Consider the following 21,029-nt stretch of genomic DNA (forward strand, 5'->3'; position numbering starts at 1 on the left):
CATAGGTTCCACTCTCAGCACCTACAGAGCAACTCCCTGTTGTTCATAACTTTGTTTCAGGGCATCCAGTGTCCCCATGTGCCCTGCACCAGCTCAGGCACACATGTGCCTATGTATGTCCATACTTGCCGGCAAAGCAACCACACACACACACACACACACACACACACACACACACACACACACACACACCATACATTATTAAACATCAGATGATGCCACGAAGAAGGCAAAGAGACAAGATACAGGGTCAGAATTTGCTAATCTTTTATCTAACAATATTTAAATATCCAAACTTATTGAAGAATCCCTGCCTTTTCAAAAGCACTACCTGGATTTTTTAAAAAGTCAAATGACTAGATTAAACATTTCTCCAAAGACACAAATGGCCAAAACAAAACAAAAAACACAGAAAAATATTAGTATATGAAATGTAACTCAAAACCACAATTAGTTGATTACTATGCAGAGAGAGAAACAGAGACAGAGACAGAGAGAGACAGAGACAGAGAGCGAGAGACAGAGACAGAGAGCGAGAGACAGACAGACAGAGAGAGAGAAGAAAATACAAGTGTTGGTGAAGATATAGAAACCAGAGCCCCAGTACATTGCTGATGGAACATAAAATTTGCAGCCATTGGGGAAAACAGTTTAGCAGTTCCTAAAAGAATATATAACCAAAATAACCACATGGCCCAGCTCTTCTACTCAAAAAAAAAAAAAAAAAAAATAGAAAAAGAAAAAAAAAAAAGAAAAGAAAATCAGAACTATAAATGTAATGAAACAGTATTTATTGAGAATGTTCACAATGCCCAGAAGAGAGAAACTGCAGGGTCCATTAACAGATACATGCATATACAAAACATAGTATATCCATATAGTGGAAAATTATCCATGCATAAAAATAGTTCAGGGGTTGGGGATTTGGCTCAGTGGTAGAGTGCTTGCCTAGCAAGCGCAAGGCCCTGGGTTCGGTCCCCAGCTCCGAAAAAAAAAATAGTTCAGTTCTGCTCCATGCTCCAACATGGTTATACGCTAAAGGACCAATATTCTACAGTTTCCAAGTAGGCAGATTCCCAGAATCAAATAGACTACAAACTCCCAGTGACTTGAAAAGGAAAGGATGAGGACTTGCAGAACCTGGGAGGTGGTACACTACACTGTGAGATAGTTAATGATAGTTAACTAACTACACAATAGTTTAAAGATGGAAACATTTATCACACATGCATGCTATTACAATTTTTTCCATCTTTATTAAATTGGGTATTTCTTATTTACATTTCAAATGTTATTCCCTTTCCCGGTTTCCAGGCCAACATCCCCCTAACCCCTCCCCCTCCTCTTCTATATGGGTGTTCCCCTCCCCATCCTCCCCCCATTACCACCCTCCCCCCAACAATCACGTTCACTGGGGGTTCAGTCTTAGCAGGACTAAGGGCTTCCCCTTCCACTGGTGCCCTTACTAGGCTATTCATTGCTACCTATGAGGTTGGAGCTCAGGGTCAGTCCATGTATAGTCTTTGGGTAGTGGCTTAGTCCCTGGAAGCTCTGGTTGGTTGATGTTGTTGTTCATATGGGGTCTCAAGCCCCTTCAGTCCTTCCAGTCCTTTCTCTGATTCCTTCAATGGGGGTACCGTTCTCAGTTCAGTAGTTTGTTGCTGGCATTCGCCTATGTATTTGCCATATTCTGGCTGTGTCTCTCAGGAGAGATATACATCCAGTTCCTATCAGCCTGCACCTCTTTGCTTCATCCATCTTATCTAGTTTGGTGGCTGTATATGTATGGGCCACATGTGGGGCAGGCTCTGAATGGGTGTTCCTTCAGTCTCTGTTCTAAACTTTGCCTCCCTATTCTCTCCCAAGGGTATTCTTGTTCCACTTTTAAAGAAGGAGTGAAGCGTCTGCATTTTGATCATCCTTGAGTTTCATGTGTTCTATGCATCTTGGGTAATTTGAGTGTTTGGGCTAATAGCCACTTATCAATGAGTGCATACCATGTGTGTTTTTCTGTGATTGGGTTAGCTCACTCAGGATGATATTTTCCAGTTCCATCCATTTGCCTATGAATTTCATAAAGTCATTGTTTTTGGTAGCTGAGTAATATTCCATTGTGTAGATGTACCACATTTTCTGTATCCATTCCTCTGTTGAAGGGCATCTGGGTTCTTTCCACCTTCTGGCTATTATAAATAAGGCTGCTATGGACATAGTGGAGCATGTGTCTTTGTTATGTGTTGGAACATCTTTTGGGTATATGCCCAAGAGAGGTATAGCTGGATCCTCAGGCAGTTCAATGTCCAATTTTCTGAGGAACCTCCAGACTGATTTCCAGAATGGTTGTACCAGTCTGCAATCCCACCAACAATGGAGGAGTGTTCCTCTTTCTCCACATCCTCACCAGCATCTGCTGTCACCTGAGTTTTTGATCTTAGCCATTCTCACTGGTGTGAGGTGAAATCTCAGGGTTGTTTTGATTTGCATTTCCCTTATGACTAAAGATGTTGAACATTTCTTTAGGTGCTTCTTAGCCATTCGATATTCCTCGGCTGTGAATTCTTTGTTTAGCTCTGAACCCCATTTTTTAATAGGGTTATTTGTCTCCCTGCAATCTAACTTCATGAGTTCTTTGTATATTTTGGATATAAGCCCTCTATCAATTGTAGGATTGGTTAAGATCTTTTCCCAATCTGTTGGTTGCCGTTTTGTCCTAACAACAGTGTCCTTTGCCTTACAGAAGCTTTGTAGTTTTATGAGATCCCATTTGTCGATTCTTGATCTTAGAGCATAAGCCATTGGTGTTTCGTTCAGGAAATTTTCTCCAGTGCCCATGTGTTCGAGATGCTTCCCCACTTTTTCTTCTATTAGTTTGAGTGTATCTGGTTTGATGTGGAGGTCCTTGATCCACTTGGACTTAAGCTTTGTACAGGGTGATAAGCATGGATCGATCTGCATTCTTCTACATGTTGACCTCCAGTTGAACCAGCACCATCTGCTGAAAATGCTATCTTTTTTCCATTGGATAGTTTTGGCTCCTTTGTCAAAAATCGAGTGCCCATAGGTGTGTGGGTTCATTTCTGGGTCTTCAATTCTGTTCCATTCGTCTATCTGTCTGTCTCTGTACCAATACCATGCAGCTTTTATCACTATTGCTCTGGAATACTGCTTGAGTTCAGGGATAGTGATCCCCCCCAGAAGTCCTTTTATTGTTGAGGATAGTTTTAGCTATCCTGGGTTTTTTGTTATTCCAGATGAATTTGCAAATTATTCTATCTAACTCTCTGAAGAATTTTGTAATTTTGATGGGGTTACATTGAATCTTTAGATCGCTTTTGGTAAAATGGCCATTTTTACTATATTAATCCTGCCAATCCATGGGAGGTCTTTCCATCTTCTGAGATCTTCTTCAATTTCTTTCTTCAGAGGCTTGAAGTTCTTATTGTACAGATCTTTTACTTGCTTGGTTAAAGTGACACCGAGGTATTTTATATTACTTGGGACTATAATGAAGGGTGTTGTTTCCCTAATTTCTTTCTCAGCTTGTTTCTCTTTTGTGTAGAGGAAGGCTACTGACTTATTTGAGTTAATTTTATACCCAACCACTTTGCTGAAGTTGTTTATCAGCTTTAGTAGTTCTCTGGTAGAACTTTTGGGATCACTTAAATATACTATCATATCATCTGCAAATAGTGATATTTTGACTTCTTCTTTTCCTATCTGTATCCCTTTGATCTCCTTTTGTTGTCTGATTGCTCTGGCTAGGACTTCAAGTACCATATTGAATAAGTAGGGAGAGAGTGGGCAGCCTTGTCTAGTCCCTGATTTTAGTGGGATTGCTTCAAGTTTCTCTCCATTTAGTTTAATGTTAGCTACTGGTTTGCTATATATGGCATTTACTATGTTTAGGAATGGGCCTTGAATTCCTATTCTTTCCAGGACTTTTATTATGAAGGGGTGTTGAATTTTGTCAAATGCTTTCTCAGCATATAATAAGATGATCATGTGGATTTTATCTTTCAGTTTGTTTATATAGTGGATTACATTGATGGTTTTCCGTATATTAAACCATCCCTGCATGCCTGGGGTAAGGCCTACTTGATCATGATGGATGATCATTTTGATGTGTTCTTGGATTCAGTTTGCAAGAATTTTATTGAGTATTTTTGCGTCGATATTCATAAGGGAAATTGGTCTGAAGTTCTCTTTCTTTGTTGGGTCTTTGTGTGGTTTAGGTATAAGAGTAATTGTGGCTTCATAGAAGGAATTCGGTAGCACTCAGTCTGTTTCAGTGTTGTGGAATAGTTTGGATAGTATTGGTCTTCTATGAAGTTTGGATAGTATGAGGTCTTCTATGAAGGTCTGATAGAATTCTGCACTGAACCCATCTGGACCTGGGCTCTTTTTGGTTGGGAGACCTTTAATGACTGCTTCTATTTCCTTAGGAGTTATGGGGTTGTTTAAATGGTTTATCTGTTCCTGATTTAACTTCAGTACCTGGTATCTGTCTAGGAAATTGTCCATTTCCTCCAGATTTTCAAGTTTTGTTGAATATAGGCTTTTGTAGTAGGATCTGATGATTTTTTTAATTTCCTCTGATTCTGTTGTTATGTCTCCCTTTTCATTTCTGATTTTGTTAATTTGGACACACTCTCTGTGTCCTCTCGTTAGTCTGGCTAAGGGTTTATCTTGTTGATTTTCTCAAAGAACCAGCTTTTGGTTCTGTTGATTCTTTCTATGGTCCTTTTTGTTTCTACTTGGTTGATTTCCGCTCTGAGTTTGATTATTTCCTGCCTTCTACTTCTCCTGGGTGTATTTGCTTCTTTTTGTTCTAGAGCTTTTAGGTGTGCTGTCAAGCTGCTGACCTATGCTCTTTCCTGTTTCTTTCTGCAGGCACTCAGCGCTATGAGTTTTCCTCTTAGCACAGCTTTCATTGTGTCCCATAAGTTTGGGCATGTTGAACCTTCATTTTCATTAAATTCTAAGAAGTCTTTAATTTCTTTCTTTATTTCTTCCTTGACTAGGTTATCACTGAGTAGAGCATTGTTCAACTTCCATGTATATATGGGCGTTCTTCCCTTATTGTTATTGAAGACCAGCGTGGTAGTCTGATGGATGCATGGGACTATTTCTGTCTTTCTGTATCTGTTGAGGCCTGTTTTGTGCCTGAGTGTATGGTCAATTTTGGAGAAAGTACCATGAGGTGGTGATAAGAAGGTATATCCTTTTATTTTAGGATAGAATGTTCTATAAATATCTGTTAAGTCCATTTGGTTCATAACTTCTGTTAGTCTGTCTATATCTCTGTTTAATTTCTGTTTCCATGATCTGTCCATTGATGAGAGTGGGGTATTGAAATCTCCTACTATTATTGTGTGAGGTGCAATGTGTGGTGTGAGCTTTAGTAAGGTTTCTTTTATGTGTGTAGGTGCCCTTGTATTTGGAGCATAGATATTTAGGATTGAGAGTTCATCTTGGTGGATTTTTCCTTTGATGAATATGAAATGTCCTTCCTTATCTTTTTTGATGACTTTTGGTTGAAAATCGATTTTATTCGATATTCATATAGCTACTCCAGGTTGCTTCTTCAGACTGTTTGCTTGGAAAGTTGTTTTCTAGCCTTTTACTCTGAGGTAGTGTCTGTCTTTGTCTCTGAGGTATGTTTCCTGTAGGCAGCAAAATGCTGGGTCCTCATTACGTATCCAGTTTGTTAATCTGTGTCTTTTTATTGGGGAATTGAGTCCACTGATGTTGAGAGATATTAAGGAATAGTGATTGTTGCTTCCTGTTATCTTTGTATTTAGAGGTGTGATTATGTTTGTGTGCTTGTCTTCTCTTTCTTTGGTGCAAAATGATTAGTTTCTTGCTTTTTCTAGGGTGTAGCTTGCCTCCTTGTGTTGGGCTTTACCATTTATTATCCTTTGTAGGGCTGTATTTGTAGAAAGATATTGTGTAAATTTGGTTTTGTCATGGAATATCTTGGTTTCTCCATCTATGTTAATTGAGAGTTTTGCTGGATGCAGTAACCTGGGCTGGCATTTGTGTTCTCTTAGGGTCAGTATGACATCTGTCCAGCATCTTCTGGCTTTCATAGTCTCTGGCAAGAAGTCTGGTGTAATTCTGATAGGTCTGCCTTTATATGTTACTTGATCTTTTTCCCTTACTGCTTTTAATATTCTTTCTTTGTTTTGTGCATTTGGTGTTTTGACTATTATGGGACGGGAGGAGTTTCTTTTCTGGTCCAATCTATTTGGAGTTCTGTAGGCTTCTAGTATGTTTATGGGCATCTCTTTCTTTAGGTTAGGGAAGTTTTCTTCTATGATTTTGTTGAAGACATTTACTGGTCCTTTGAGTTGGGAGTCTTCACTCTGTTCTATACCTTTTATCCTTAGGTTTGATCTTCTCATTGTGCCCTGGATTTCCTGTATGTTTTGGGCCAGTAGCTTTTTCTGTTTTACATTATCTTTGACAGTTGTGTCAATGATTTCTATGGAATCTTCTGCTCCTGAGATTCTCTCTTCTATCTCTTGTGTTCTGTTGGTGATACTTGTATCTACGGTTCCTTGTCTCTTCCTTTGGTTTTCTATATCCAGGGTTGTCTCCCTTTGTGCTTTCTTTACTGTTTCTATTTCCATTTTCAATTCCTTCAACTGTTTGATTGTGTTTTCCTGGAATTCTTTCAGGGGTTCTTGTTTTTCCTCTCTATGGGCTTCTACTTGTTTACTTGTGTTTTCCTGCATTTCCCTAAAGGAATCCTTTATGTCTTTCTTAAAGTCCTCCATCATCATGATCAAATGTGATTTTAAATCTAGGTCTTGCTTTTCTGGTATGTTTGAATATTCAGTGTTTGCTTTGGTGGGAGAATTGGGCTCTGATGATGCCATGTAGTCTTGGTTTCTGTTGTTTGCGTTCCTGAGCTTGCCTCTCACCATCAGGTTGTCTCTGGTGTTACTTTGTTCTGCTATTTCTGACAGTGGCTTGACCGTCCTATAGGCCTGTGTGTCAGGAGTGCTGTAGACCTGTTTTCCTGTTTTCTTTCAGCCAGTTATGGGAACAGAGTGTTCTGCTTTCAGTTGTGTAGTCGTTCGTGTCCACTGGCTTTCAGCTGTTCCTGTGGGCCTGTGTCCTGAGTCCACCAGGCAGGTCACTTGGAACAGAAAAGTTGGTCTTACCTCTGGTCTTGGGCCTGAAGTCGCTCTTCAGAGCTGGGTTTCATCTTTCCATGAGGGCAGCAACTGGAAGAGCCTGCCCCTCCTTCTTCCGGCACAGGGGGTCCAATGGCGTTAGGTGTTTTCCTCTGGAGTCAGAAATGTGGACAGAGAGTAGTCTCCTCTGGCTTCCCAGGAGTGTCTGCCCCTCTGAAGGTCTAGCTCTCCCTCCCACGGGATTTGTGTGCAGGGAGTTGTTTGACCAGTTCCCTTCAGATCCAGGCGCATTCTGGCCCACAGGGCTCCTGCAGCTTGACTGCTGCCATCTTCCCATGCCCAGAGGCACTGTACAGTTTCATCTTAGGCCAGGGATGTGGGCAAAGGTGGGCAGAAGTGGCACTTTCTCCTGCCCTGCAGTCTCAGGATTGCCCACACTTTTGGGCGATCTGCTCTCTCTCCCACGAGGTTTGGGAGCAGGGAGCTGTGGGCCAGGATCAGTGAGGTCCGAGTGCCAGCTAGAAACACATGCTATTACAATTTTAAATTGCAAAACTTTGTTTGGATTTGTTTTTTCTTCATTTCAGTAAAGATCCCACTGTGTAGCCCTCTCTGGCCTGGCTCTCACACTGGAGACCGTGCTGGCCTCAGACACAGAGACCCACCTGTCTGTGCCTCTGTAGCACTGAAATTAATGGTGTAAATATGTTTAAATCGTGTTTCTCTGACATGGTAGACACATGAGGTATGCTCTTCCTTCTAAGTGGACTGTTACTACTTCTCGTTTGTCCTTTTGAGAACCTGAGTATTTCAAGTAGGATAGACTTCCTTCTGAATATACATTATAAGGGGTGTTCCTTTTAAGATTCATACGTAAGGTTTTATAAAATTATTCCAAGGAATAACTAAGGACACTTTTGTTTAAATGGTGAAGTTAAAGATGAGTGACCATTGTCTTCCTGTATTTCTAAGCATGCACAGTCCCTTACCTTTGATTCATTTCTTGTCTTGATTTTGGTTTTTAGGTTTGGAACTGGTGACCACAATTTCCTATTAATTACTACTTTACAGTTTATTATTCCTAGCTAGTGTTTCATCCACATCTGAATCTCATGCCTACACATAGATATTTTTAGTAAAGTTAAGTGTAGTGCAAAAAGTATAATTTCAATTTACCGTAAACTGCTTTCTGCATGGCCCAAGTAACCTAACAGCATCCAGTGGTTGTGTTCAACATGAGACCAACTTAAGAAGGTGTTTTTAAACACTGCTGAATGAAACACTAGCGATTCTCTGAGGCAGATGCACAAGCTGGGTTGATGGATCCGTGTCTGTATGGACTTGAGGGTGAAGAGGAGGACACAACTGACAGCATGCAGTCGGTGAAGGAAGGAGCAGTTATGTGTACACAGGTCAGGAGTGGAGGGAAGTTTCTTCATACATTTCTCCATTTTTAGTCCTAGTACTCACTTAAACTCAGGCAAGAGGGCTGATTACTAAATGCAGCATATCCTGTCATATCATTAGATGTCCGTGCTGTCATTCCCAAGCACTGAACCTGTCGGTGGCTTTGCCAGTTGTACATGCTGTGCACTTACATACATTATAGTGAAAATTCACATAGTAAGCATTCTTTTTCAGGTTAGTGTTCCAAAAATGAAACATAAACCAACAAGGCAACAAAAGAAAGTGGCAAAAGGCTATTCTTCCCCAGAGCCTGACGTCCAGGATTCTTCTGGAAGTGAAGGTGAGATATGTATCAGAGACTGGCTACTGGGAATCCTTTTTAAGGAAATCTTTTACTCTGCTGTTATGTAAGTGGTTTTCACATTGACTTGAGGATGTAGGAGTTTCTGTGGAAACAGGAACTGGGTCTGGATACTGTTGGGTTGTGGATGAGCAGACAGCTCAGCGTCACTGAGGTAAAGGCACGGGCGTGGGAGGAAAAGCCTGCACCCTTCAGTAACAGCTCGTCTGCGTTTTGGTGAAATGTTGATGACTGCGTTCAAGAAGCATGGGCTAAGTCTTGAGTCACTTCAGCTTTCAAAAGAGGTTCTCATCCTAAATAAGCGTAGTATTTGGAGGTCACGACAAATGAGAATATAAATATGAAAAACTCATGGACAGCTACATGAAATAGAGTCTTGGCCAAGTCAGATACAGTGTGAACTGTCTTCAACTGTATTGAGATACAATTAAGAAGGTATTAACCCATTGACATTGTAGGAAGCTGAAAAAATATTTTCAATCTGCTTTAAACACAGTGTCTGTGAGTTTACCGTAAGCTGGGAGCCTGATTTACTTGCAGAGGTAACATGAGAGGGTTAAGTAGTAAATGAGGTCAGGAGATGATGTGTGAAGAGGGCCTTACAAGAAAGGGAGCTCAGTCCAGGTGGGGAAGTTCTTGATGAGTTTCTAGATTCTTCAGTGGCCTGCTACCCTAGGCTTGGAGCATGGGGGGTGGGGGGGGTGGCAGAAAGAGAATGCTACGGTTTCACTGTAGGATAGAGGAGACTAAACCAGCTTACCCTTGGAATTAGTTAGCCTGTGCCAGGTCAGGGAGCCTGGAGGATGAGTGTGTGGAGTGTGTGTACATTAGATGTACAGATGTCTCTAGCTCTTTACTCGCCTCTCTTACCGGTACCACTGTATTACCTGTAATGTGTTTGCTAATGTTAATTGACCACTGGATGCCTTACAACTGTGGAGCTGGGGCGAGCCTGTGATCTTTAGTTTAGAACCTTGAGAAAAAGATGTGGGCACAGCTGGGAAGGCACTGAAAGTAACAATAGTGTTAGGAGCTGACAGGAACTCAGTGCTGCCTTCTTCAGATCTGGGCCAGTGAGCCAGGGGAGACAGTATCCTCACCAAAGTAATTCAGATTTGTAGACATTTATTTATCTTTGTTTCATATGCACTGGTGTTTTGCCTGTGTGTATGTCTGTGTGAGGATTTTTTAACCCCCCCTGGAAATGAAGTTACAGCCAGCTGTGAGCTGCCATGTGGGTGCTGGGAACTGAACAGCCAGTGCTCTTAACCACTGAGCCACCTCCCAGCTCTATTAACACAGATGTTAAGTGGATTACTTTTGCTTGTTTTAGTAAATTAAAAAAATAAAACTGATTACACAAATTAATTTCTAATTCCTCTATTCAGTGTTCTAGTTTTGATTTGATGTTTAATACTTAAAATGCAGAATACTGCATTTATTTTGTGAACCATCTGTCTGTGAACCATCCAAACACAATGCCTAGAAAAATTGTTATTACATAATTGTGACTACAACTTCATTCTAAATGTCTTTTTAGCTCAATCTGTAAAACCAAGTACACGAAGAAAGAAGGGGATAGACCTGGGAGACATTCAAAGTTCCATTGAGTCTATAAAACAAACACAGGAAGAGATTAAAAGGTAATATATTCTGACAGTGGCTAGTCATTGAGTCCAGGAGTCAGGACCTTGTTAAGGAAATCATGCACACTGTACATTTTCATAACTCCACCTCTGTTACCTGAATTCTCAAACTTAAAAATTCCTCCCACACTGACTGCTAACAGAAAGATGGAGTCCTGAGGGTTTTCTCTCTCTGAGGGTAGAATGTTCTGCTGCTAATGGCATGCTAGGAATGTGGCTGGGGTAGAGGTGGAGGAAGAGTTCTTTCTCAGAAAGACTTACTTGCTCCTGCAGTCCCCTCTGTGTGTGGCTACTATGCAGTTGTAGCATGCCATTTCTTAAAATAACTGAAATACTGCATAGCAGAACAGTCACTGCCCTGAAACACACACCTTTCCAAAAGTAGCACCTAATAGTTACTGACACTTAACTGTGGGCCTGAGCACAGTTCATGCTCCTGTCCTTTACATAGACCAGCTATGTGAGCGCTTACATGTTGAATATTAAGCCTTCACACCTTTGCTCATGGCACTCAGACACAGGCAGGCAGATTTCTGCCTGGTCTGTATAGAGCATTCTAGAGGGGAGGGGGGCACTGTCTCCAAAAAAAAAAAAAAAAAAACAGACAGAAAAGGAAAAACTCGGCATATCCATTGGGTTACTTTCTTTTCTTTTTTTTTTTTTTTTTTTGGAGCTGGGGACCAAACCCAGGGCCTTGCACTTGCTAGGCAAGTGCTCTACCTCTACCTCTGAGCTAAATCCCCAACCCTGGGTTACTTTCAAATGTCACCTTTTTGGTAACATTTCTAATCTTTACCCTGCTTTGTACATGAGCCTAACTTCAGAGCAGACGGGATGGCATGTGCATCCTGAGTATTACCAGCCGTAAAGTGGTGTTTGCATTATACAGTTTAAGTGTATGTACAAGCCTACTCCGTTGCTTTTGCCTTCTTTTTTTCATAGCACATTTCAAAAAAAAAAAAAAAAAAACAGAAGAAGAAGAAAAGTCATGGTGATTAACTCATCAGCTCCTTTTGAAGATGCTATAAGTATATTTCATGACCTAATTAACATTTTGTATCATCAAAAGGCTTTTTTTTTTTTTTTTTTTTTGGAGCTGAGGACCGAACCACTAAATCCCCAACCCCCAAAAGGCTCTTGAATATTCTTCAGTTTGACAGTATTTAAAAAAATCTGCTTTTTTTTTTTTCCTGAAAAATTTGGAATTTTTACTCCGCTTTTGTCTCACAATTAAAGATAAAAGGCACTTAGCCAACTAAAGAGCAAATGCCCTTCTTTTTTTTTTTTTTTTTTTTTTTTTGGTTCTTTTTTTCGGAGCTGGGAACCGAACCCAGGGCCTTGCGCTTCCTAGGTAAGCGCTCTACCACTGAGCTAAATCCCCAACCCTGCAAATGCCCTTCTTAAAACCACTCTTGTGTGTTGGAGATTTAGCTCAGTGATAGAGCACTTGCCTAGCAAGCACAAGGCCCTGGCACAAGGTCCCCAGCTCAAGAAAACAAACAAACAAAAAAAACTACACTCTTGTAATAGAAAAGATAAAATTATATTTTATTCCATATTTATATAATTTATGTTATATAAAATTATATTTATATATTATATATTACATTAAAAATAGAAGAAATATTTCTGGGTCATTGAACACTGATGACTGTTTGAGTAAGATGCTTGAGTCAGTGGACCTTAAGCACCCTAGCCTGAACCCTGGCCGTCTCCGTCTCGGGTCTGGTTTAGGGTGGTGGTTGATTGAGCTGGTTACCTTAGGTAATGTAATCGGACACCTTGTGACAGTAAAATAACAAATTATAACCATGATATATAATGTTTTATAACATTTCTAGATAATTATAAAATGTATGTTGCTTATTTTGCAGAAATATTATGGCCCTTCGAAATCATTTACTTTCAAGTACGCCTGCTACGGATTATTTTCTGCAACAGAAAGATTACTTCGTCATTTTCCTGCTGATTTTGCTTCAAGTCATAATAAACTTTATATTTAAGTAGAAGTTCTCAACAGTTGAATCAATGAACTAGAACGATTAGAATGTGACCTGGGACCAATGTTCAAATTGGTTTGCTCTTTATTAAAGCATCACAATATTTCTGAATCAAGCAAACAAACTAGGAGATAAATGTAGAAATGTCTGCCTACTTTTCACATCTTTTATCCTTACCCCGAAACAAGAGCTACTGTGTTTGTTAGTACAATCGGCTGTGTGTTCAGTGCCAGAACACTTTTATGAGACTGTGCCTACATGCGAGTAAGCCCACACGTGTGCCAGAGCTCTTCCCTGACAGCAGTTCCTATGCTCTGCAGTGTGCTGTGAAGTATTCTGATGCCAGTGTTTATAACAGAGATGCCGCCACTCCTATAAATACATCTGTGGTCAACTACTGTCTTCAGAAGACCGGCATTGACTTTCATTAGGGAATTACAGTGGGGAAATGATAGATAATAGATGTTATGAGTAATTCAATACATTATGCTGTAAAACCACCTCCAAATTATCTAGCTCAGTTTGTCTTCTTAGGTAGACCAAAAAAAATATGTGGGTGATCAGAATTAATGTATTGTAAGGGACAAGTAGAAACTTTTTAAGAGTTTACACAAGATTTTGTAGCCCCTAGCATTTAATGTTACAGATATAGGTGAATACACAGTTATATTATCTATCTATCTCACTATTAAAGATGGGTGAGCAGCTACATGGATGTGTATGGTACAGCCCCACCTTAAGCACTTGCTGGAAAAGGAATAATCAGAGTGTTTATGCAGGCCATGTGAAATCCTGATGGTTTTGGGTTTTCTTTATGAAAAACTTTTTAGCTTTCCTTTAGACACAAGAGAGCTCAAGGAGTAAATTGAAGAGAAAAATATAATATCTTACTTCAAAAGTCAAAGAAGGTGGTAAGAAAAGACTGCAGTGGCCTTTATTTTAATATATTCAAATCAATTTGCTTAAATGTGCAATAAGTTGAGCATTGGGTAATATCAAATTATGGAGTTTATCATCTCCTTCCATCGTCCTTCCGTAAGCCACAGTTCTGCACAAGTCTTTCTGTTCCAGCTCAGGCAAATTCTGTTCCTAAGAGGTCTTGCCTATTTATTCAGTTTAATATTGTGTTTTTACATAAATATTTATCATTGTCAAAAAGACTTCTTTAAAAGGTAGCTAAGTTTTCAAACGTCAAAAATGTAAATTCTTCAACCTACAGGTTTTAGAAGGGTTTATTAAGTGACAACTGAGAGAGAGCTGACAGTCTGGCTACATCTGCCTTCAACTAAGGAGAGACTGAGATCAAGTAAAGCCAGTCAGCTTGCTTCGAGAAGACAGCCACCTTGCTAAAGTGGAAAGCCTCCTCTTCCCAACGAATGAGTATCCATAGGTTCCTATAAAAAGCCATTTCCAATGTGGTGTTAGCAAAACAGTGCTGTGTTTCATATGAAAATATTTTAAACTCTAACAGCATAAGCAAGACATACCTGTATCCAGTATTTCATTATGGAGTTTTGGGTTATATTTCATATTTCTCAATATATTGTTTGTATTCATACTCTACTACCAATATTATGCTCGACTGCCTATTCATTGATGTGATATTTTGTAAATATTGTACAACTTGATCTTTATATGATTTTAAATTACTATTAATTTATATTATATATAACTTGATTGGTTGATCACAAAAAGTCGTTTCATTGTTAAACCCTGAAATGTTAATTGTTGGTGACATGCCTTAGGGCTCTTTCTTAAATCTCTGTGTTGTTTGTGATCTGAACAGTGCTTTATTTGTATTAATACCCAAGACTGGAAAGGTAATTGTTTTTTTTTTAAATTTCACCTTAGAGCTTATGTTAATGGATCCTTACCCAAGGAGTCAGAAACTAATGAACAGGGTGACTGTTTCTTATACACTAAAAGCTAATGTTCAATCAGATGCTTCTCTGATGCTTTTAGTTGTATAAGTTTCTTTCTGTGAACTGAACACAAAACTCAGGAATTGGTGGATTCATATGTAAGTCCTTTAAACAACATGTAATTGAACTTGAGTTTAGCAGACTGTGTGACTGACCTCCAACAATCTGATCTAAGGGTTATCTTTCTTCATAAATGGATTCACAGTGTGTGTGTGACTCACTGTTTTCACTGCTGAAAACTCAGTGTGGTTTCTAGGCTTTGTGACTATGACCAGTTTTTTTTCATCTATCCAGAACTTCATTTTCTCACCTAAGACTTTAGATAATCACAATTATCGACACTGTTGTTAAATGTCTTTAGCTGTCCCCCGTCCCCCGTCTAGTGAGATACTGCTGGCTAAGATAGCGAGGCCTGTGAATGTCCGTGTGCTACAGCGATGGGCACTGAATTTGTAATTCCCACACTTCTGTTTCTTAGTGTGACTTAGAAAGAGGAAGTAGAAATCTTTGTCACAGCTCAGTTGACAACTGCATTCCATTGAAAAGTTGGCCTTGTGAGATACAATCCTCATTTATACTCATGCTTTGTGCCTTTAAGGAAATACTTTTGTTATTTTTGTTACAGAACCATGATGTGTTCAGTGTTCTAGCTTATTCGTCATGAAAAGGGTCATTTGTTTTTGTCACTTTATTCCTTTTATATAACTGAAGAATATGTAAACAGTAATGCTGTACTTTTATAAGGGTTTGTGTAGCTAACTATTTCAAATATTTCATACTCAGACATCAATGAAGTAAACTTGTCAGATCGTTCTGAGTATTGTAAACAGTGCCTTTTTGATGGAATTCACACTGTTTTGGGTGTCAACTTGTGCCATATTCACAGAATTTTGTGGAAGGCAGTTTTAACTTTTTGAAGAATATCTTCATCAAAAATTTAAAAAGTAAATGTATAAAACATCTTTTTTCCGTGTTTAGCATTTATAGTTAGCAGTAAAGAGTTTTATTTTGCTTTTTTGTCTTATTACAGGTTTGATGGCATAAGATGAGCCACACATGAGACTGTAGACTATTTTGAATTATGTTAAATATAAATAAAGAAAATATTCATGTTTATATCCAATTTTCCAATTTGACCCAGTGGAAGGAACCTTTCATAATTCAATAAGTTTACATTTCAACTTCTTTCTTATTTGACTAAATATAAAAAGAGATTCTTTAAAATGTATAACCTGCCACCACTGTATAATTTGATTTCATTTTGTTATATAGTATGGGTTTAGTATATTCCAATTTTTGTTACAATTAAAGTACTATTTTGTTAGTTTTTAATTGAAGATGGACTGTTAACATCATATAGGACCAGTGTCTTATTAATAAGATGAACATACTTAGTGAGGGCCACAGGAAAACCGTGACAAAATGAATGTGACTACATGAAGTATGTAGAAAAATCAGCCTCTTTATTTATCATAAAAATTATTTTAATGTCATAATATTGAAATTCTTTATTTGAAAAAAAAGTCATGAACCATTTGAATGATGAGCCACATAACTTCAGTTGAATTCATTTCCACTTTGGGCATGGTAAATATGCGTTCAATTTTAAATACTTCAGTTACTGGGTTTATAAACCCAAGCACTAGCACTGGTCAGTTTTGTATGATAGGATATAAGTATGTTGTCATCTGCAGTGTAAATATAGCACACTGTTGAATTCTCTTAAGGTGCATAGTAAATGTATAGATAGTCACAGGCGGTTTTGTAATGTATACATTTCTAATCTATTATTCCTAACCTGTTATGTTTGCAGAGAGAAAAGAATTTTTCTAATAATCTGTAAAATTATGTTAACTTCTACAAGTAGGTATTCTAAATAAACTTTTTTTAAAAGAGCAATCTGTGATCGAGTGACTCTTGATATAATGTATTAATGCATAATGTACTAAATTCATCCTCTTACTTTTTTTTAATTTTGTGTGTGTGTGTGTGTGTGTGTGTGTGTGTGTGTGTGTGTGTGTGTGTGTGAAAAAGATGGGTACAGGCCTGACACGGATTGTGACAGTATCCCTAATGTATGTTTTACTTGGTACTTCATATTCTTTTTTAAAAATAAGTGGAAATTATACCTATTTCATACATTAAAAATGAGGCTCAGCATATTTAAATGACCCCAAAAACTACACAAGGCAGTCTTTTTCAGGTAAAAGCCCTTCTGAATCATGACTACATAGTGCACTGAAGTAGAACCTTGATTGTACTGTTTAAATGTTTGAAATAACCCACTATTTCAGTCTAAAGCCCAGCGCTGAATGCAACAAGTTAAAAAACACTGAAATGCTGTTTTGCCCATATTGAGTGAGCCTCAGATAAGCCCCAGGAAAGCTTTACTCTTGATTTTGTCTTCCTTTCTCCCCATTTTAACTTGCTCCTCAGAATCCACTTGCTACTTCTAGAAATAATGGCAATGTGGAATAAGGAAACGTCATTAAACATCATTGAGTATCTACAAGATCACTTTCCTGCCAACACTGACAGTTCCTGGATGTAATGGATGACTGAAAGAAGCACAGCTATGAACCCAGCACTCATCCTCTCCCTGAAGCCTCTGTGTTTCCATACCTGAAACGTTTCTGCTTTGGGATTGTATGCAATACATGAGGTTAATGTGTTGAATCTTACAATGTGAATAAAGGGCAAACATCTACTTCTGCTAAAGTGGTTGAACTAGGTGGGGTTTCTTCCAAACCTGGATGCAGACAAGGTAGCACACCCCAGCGGAAGACACAAGCCTAGAAATGGCCATGTCCAAGTTCTCCGTGTCTGTCCTGCACCCTAAAACCGTTTGCGTGAAGGCAAGGAGAGCAAATGATACGGCAGGGACACTAGAGAAGTAAGCCCGAGATGGGGGCGGTACCCATGCCCTTCACCCGAGCCCTTCCTTCTTAGACCTAGCCGTGTAGTGGCCAGAGACGCCTGCGGGCCGGGCCGTGAGCCAGGAAGGTAGACACTAAAGGACTGTGGCTGGCGGGCTCCACCCTACCTATTGGGCTCTTCCTCCAAGCGCTACTGCACTTCCGCCTTTCTCTACGCCTCTTCCGTTTCCGCCCTCCATCGGTCCTGACCTTCTAAAGAAGTATTTACCCACAGCTCCGTTTCCATGGCGTCCCAGGGGTCTGTGACAGCGGCACTGCGGGTGGCTGAGGTGCTGGAAACCATCGCGAACCGCTGCGTGGGGCCCGAGGGCGGCCTGGTGTTGTGTACGAAGCCCACCGGCGAGGTGCTGCTTAGCAGGGATGGAGGTTGCCTCCTGGAGGCGCTGCACTTAGAGCATCCCTTAGCCAGGTACCTCGCTTCCCCTGTAGTCCGTTCGGCGCGCATCTCCCTCAACCTCCCATCAGATCCCTGAGGTCATGGACCTGTATAAAAACGGTCTTAATACTGGATAAAACTAGTGTGGAGGTCGGATCTGAGCGCTGCCCAAATTACTAATCCGGGGCCCAAACCTCCTCACCTACCTAGAGCACTTCTCACTCTTTTCCCGTCTCTGATATCTTAGAATAAAGTAGTTAAAATAAAGGAAAAATAAAGCTGAGGCTGGACGTCAAAAAGACAATCTGCCTGTCTGTACCTGTGAAAATACGGGTTTAACTTAGCACCAACACAGAAAATCTGAGTTATTTTTTTTCCCTTCCTATACAGGATGATAGTGGCGTGTGTTTCCAGTCACCTTAAAAAAACAGGAGATGGTGCTAAAACATTTATTATTTTTCTTTGCCATTTACTCAGAGGACTTCATGCAATCGGAGAAAAAGAAAAAGACTCATTCACTTCTGAAGATATTCAGAGCCATGAAAGGCATTGGAAAAACTGCTGCCAGTGGAAATCTATTTCCCGGGCTCTGCTAAGGTTTCAGACACAAACGTTAGGTTGTATTGTAGACCAACATTTAAGCAGGCACTACCTCTCTGCCTTTTCTTCATCTGCTGAAGGAAGAACACTGTGCAGGCGCTCTCTGGAGTTGCTCCTGGAACCATACTTTTGTGGAAGAGTGGGAAGAAACAACCACAGATTCATTTCACAGTTGATGTGTGACTACGTTTTCAAGTGTATGGCTTGTGAAAGTGGGATTGAAGTATTTGAGTTTTTGGACAACTGTTTTGTGGAGTTGAATGTTGGCGTGACAGGCCTTCCTGTTTCAGAGTCTAGAATTGTGGATGGCCTTGTGCTTCCCAGAGACTTTTCTGTGTACTGCCCAGCAGATGGTGGCATTAGGATGGTGATAGTAACCGAAATCCTCCAGCCTCTGTTTTCATCGTCTAGCTCGGAATTTGTTCTCGACTCAGAAACACAGTTTCAGGCATCTCAGAGTTGGATCATGGACAGGACAAAAACCGTAATGAACCACCTGCGTAGTCATAATGTAAAACTGCTCCTGTCCAGTGTGAAGCAACCAGACCTAGTTACTTATTGTGCAAGACTAAATAGCATCTCAGTGGTGGAGTGTTTATCATCTGAGGAAGTTTCTCTCGTCCAGAGGATCACCGGTCTTTCTCCTTGTGTCCTACCAGAGCTCGCTTCACAGTGTCACATTGCTGACAGTGCTTTGGTGAGGTTTTGTAAACCCCTCATCGTTAGGTCCGGAAGGTATGCTCATCTCGGCTTGGTTAGCACGTGTGCATTCGTACCTCACTGTGTAGTCCTTTGTGGACCAGTTCTGGGTCTTGTTCAACAGCATGAGAGTGCTTTCCATGGAGCCTTTAAGATGCTTCGGCAGCTGTTCACTGACCTCGATCTAAATTGCATGATACAGACCAAAGAGCGACGTAACCCGAGCCCTCTTGCTGACAGCAGTAACAGAGAGAGCAGTCACTCACCCAAAACTGGTAAGTATCAGGACGTAGTAGCAAAGAACAAAGATAAACTGGAAACTCAAACACGTTTAGAAGTATATCCACGTCTGGGGGCTTCGGATACAGAATTGATAACATGTAAGCTGTGGTCAGCACACAAGGAGACATCAATAGATCCATCCCAAACAAATGAAATACCGAAGCGCTTATCTCCAGAAAAAAGTAGGATAGTTGATAACTGTGAAGTGTTCCTTGAAAATAATCCCACTGGAAATCCTACAGCAGAAGACACTAGGACAGAAATGTCTTTCAAACATTTACAGGTCGCAGATAATCCTGGAGAAGGGTACACATTGCCAGTGACATACAAGTCCCCAGATACCTGTCCTTCCCAGGCTCACTGTTCATCAGCTGTACCAGCAGGCTGTGTTCTGCCCGTGGGTGGACATTTTGAGATTTTGATGCATTTCTACCTTCTCAACTACGCCAAGCAATGCCGGCAATCAGACGACGCTGTCATCAGCATGTTAATAGCTAATGCTCTTCTAGGTGTCCCTAAAATCCTTTATAAGCCCAAGAAGGGAAAAGACAGTTTCCCACACATATACACTCGGGCTCTCCGTGCACTGCAAACCAGGCAACCCATAGTAAGTGGTCAGTCAGGCTTCGAGTCAGTAGCTGGTAAGTACCAATTACTAACTTCAGTTCTTCAGTGTTTGATGAAAATATTAACCATTGATTTAATAATCAACGTCAAGAGACAGCCTCAGAAAACTGGTGACCAAGAATCAGAAGACGAACTTTAACACTCAGGTTTTTTTTGTTGTTGTTTTTTGTTGTTGTTGTTGTTGTTGTTGATGTTGTTGCTCGAACTTTCAGTCTATGGCCAGGGAGATGGCCCAGTGAGCAAAAGCATTTAATGCCAAACCTGACTACCTGGGGTCAACACCCAGGGTGGAAGGAGAGGATGAAGGAAAAATGTATTCATCTCAAGGTAAATATTAAAACAGGCTTCTGGCTGGCTTTGGAGCCAATCCTGTCCTTAAATACATTGAGTCCAGCAGACCATTCAGACACAGAGATCAGCTCTGTGGAACAAAACCTGGCTAAATATCTCTCCTTCCTGTCTCGGGTCTCTGCTAGTCTCTGTGTAAGGAAGGTTGTGTCTATATTTCCCCTTTCTGTATCTTTTTTTCCACTTCATTTCCTTGAACTTTCTGTCTGTCATAGAGCCAGGTAATCTCCTGACTATGTAAAGCAGTAAATAAAAGTCAAATTTCCCTTGTAAAAGCGTATGAACTCGTTTTCCTCTGGGGGTGTTATTTGGTTTACCTCTATTTCTATTGAAAACAACTGGTTCGGGACCGGGAAGATGGTTCAGCAAGCAATCCGTTAGCCCATGCAGGCCTGACAACCTGAATTTGAAGGAGAACCTACTCCACAAAGCTGTTCTCTGGGTTCCACTCGTGCACTGAGCAGACGCATGCGCGCACACACGCAAAACACACACACATACACACACAGAGAGAGAGAGAGAGAGAGAGAGAGAGAGAGAGAGAGAGAGAGAGAGAGACGAGGGAGACAGAAAGAGAGTAAATAATTCCAAAATCTGCACCTTTGAATACCTGTTCAAAAATCGGACTATTCATTGTAACTTCACCTTTTATAATTAGAAGTTAATGCCAGAAAAGATGGGGA

The 21,029-nt window shown here is 40.2% G+C and overlaps 2 protein-coding genes across 5 annotated transcripts in view; both read left to right on the forward strand.

The window, feature by feature from the left end:
- Nucleotides 1-16,377, forward strand: part of Osbpl8 (oxysterol binding protein-like 8) — a 152,893-nt gene extending 136,516 nt beyond the window's left edge. For all 3 annotated transcript variants that reach the window (NM_001309455.2, XM_063263481.1, XM_017594846.3), the window contains 3 exons: nucleotides 8,784-8,889; nucleotides 10,451-10,553; nucleotides 12,431-16,377. In NM_001309455.2, coding sequence (NP_001296384.1) covers nucleotides 8,784-8,889; nucleotides 10,451-10,553; nucleotides 12,431-12,563 — 342 coding nt within the window. In that variant the 3' untranslated portion in view covers nucleotides 12,564-16,377. The remainder of the gene's footprint in view (nucleotides 1-8,783; nucleotides 8,890-10,450; nucleotides 10,554-12,430) is intronic.
- A 1,172-nt stretch (nucleotides 16,378-17,549) lies between these two features.
- Nucleotides 17,550-20,621, forward strand: Bbs10 (Bardet-Biedl syndrome 10). 2 transcript variants are annotated; one of them, XM_006241323.5, is made up of 2 exons: nucleotides 17,550-17,823; nucleotides 18,268-20,621. In XM_006241323.5, exons 1-2 carry the CDS (start codon nucleotides 17,639-17,641, stop codon nucleotides 20,135-20,137), a joined length of 2,055 nt encoding a protein of 684 aa, XP_006241385.1. In that variant the 5' UTR covers nucleotides 17,550-17,638; the 3' UTR covers nucleotides 20,138-20,621. The 2 variants fall into 2 exon arrangements, with proteins under 2 accessions (XP_006241385.1, NP_001102756.1); NM_001109286.1 differs by having other exon boundaries at nucleotides 17,591-17,823; nucleotides 18,181-20,614.
- Nucleotides 20,622-21,029: the final 408 nt, after the last annotated feature.

The sequence above is a fragment of the Rattus norvegicus genome, chromosome 7 (assembly GCF_036323735.1).
Source record: "Rattus norvegicus strain BN/NHsdMcwi chromosome 7, GRCr8, whole genome shotgun sequence".
NCBI lineage: Eukaryota > Metazoa > Chordata > Mammalia > Rodentia > Muridae > Rattus > Rattus norvegicus.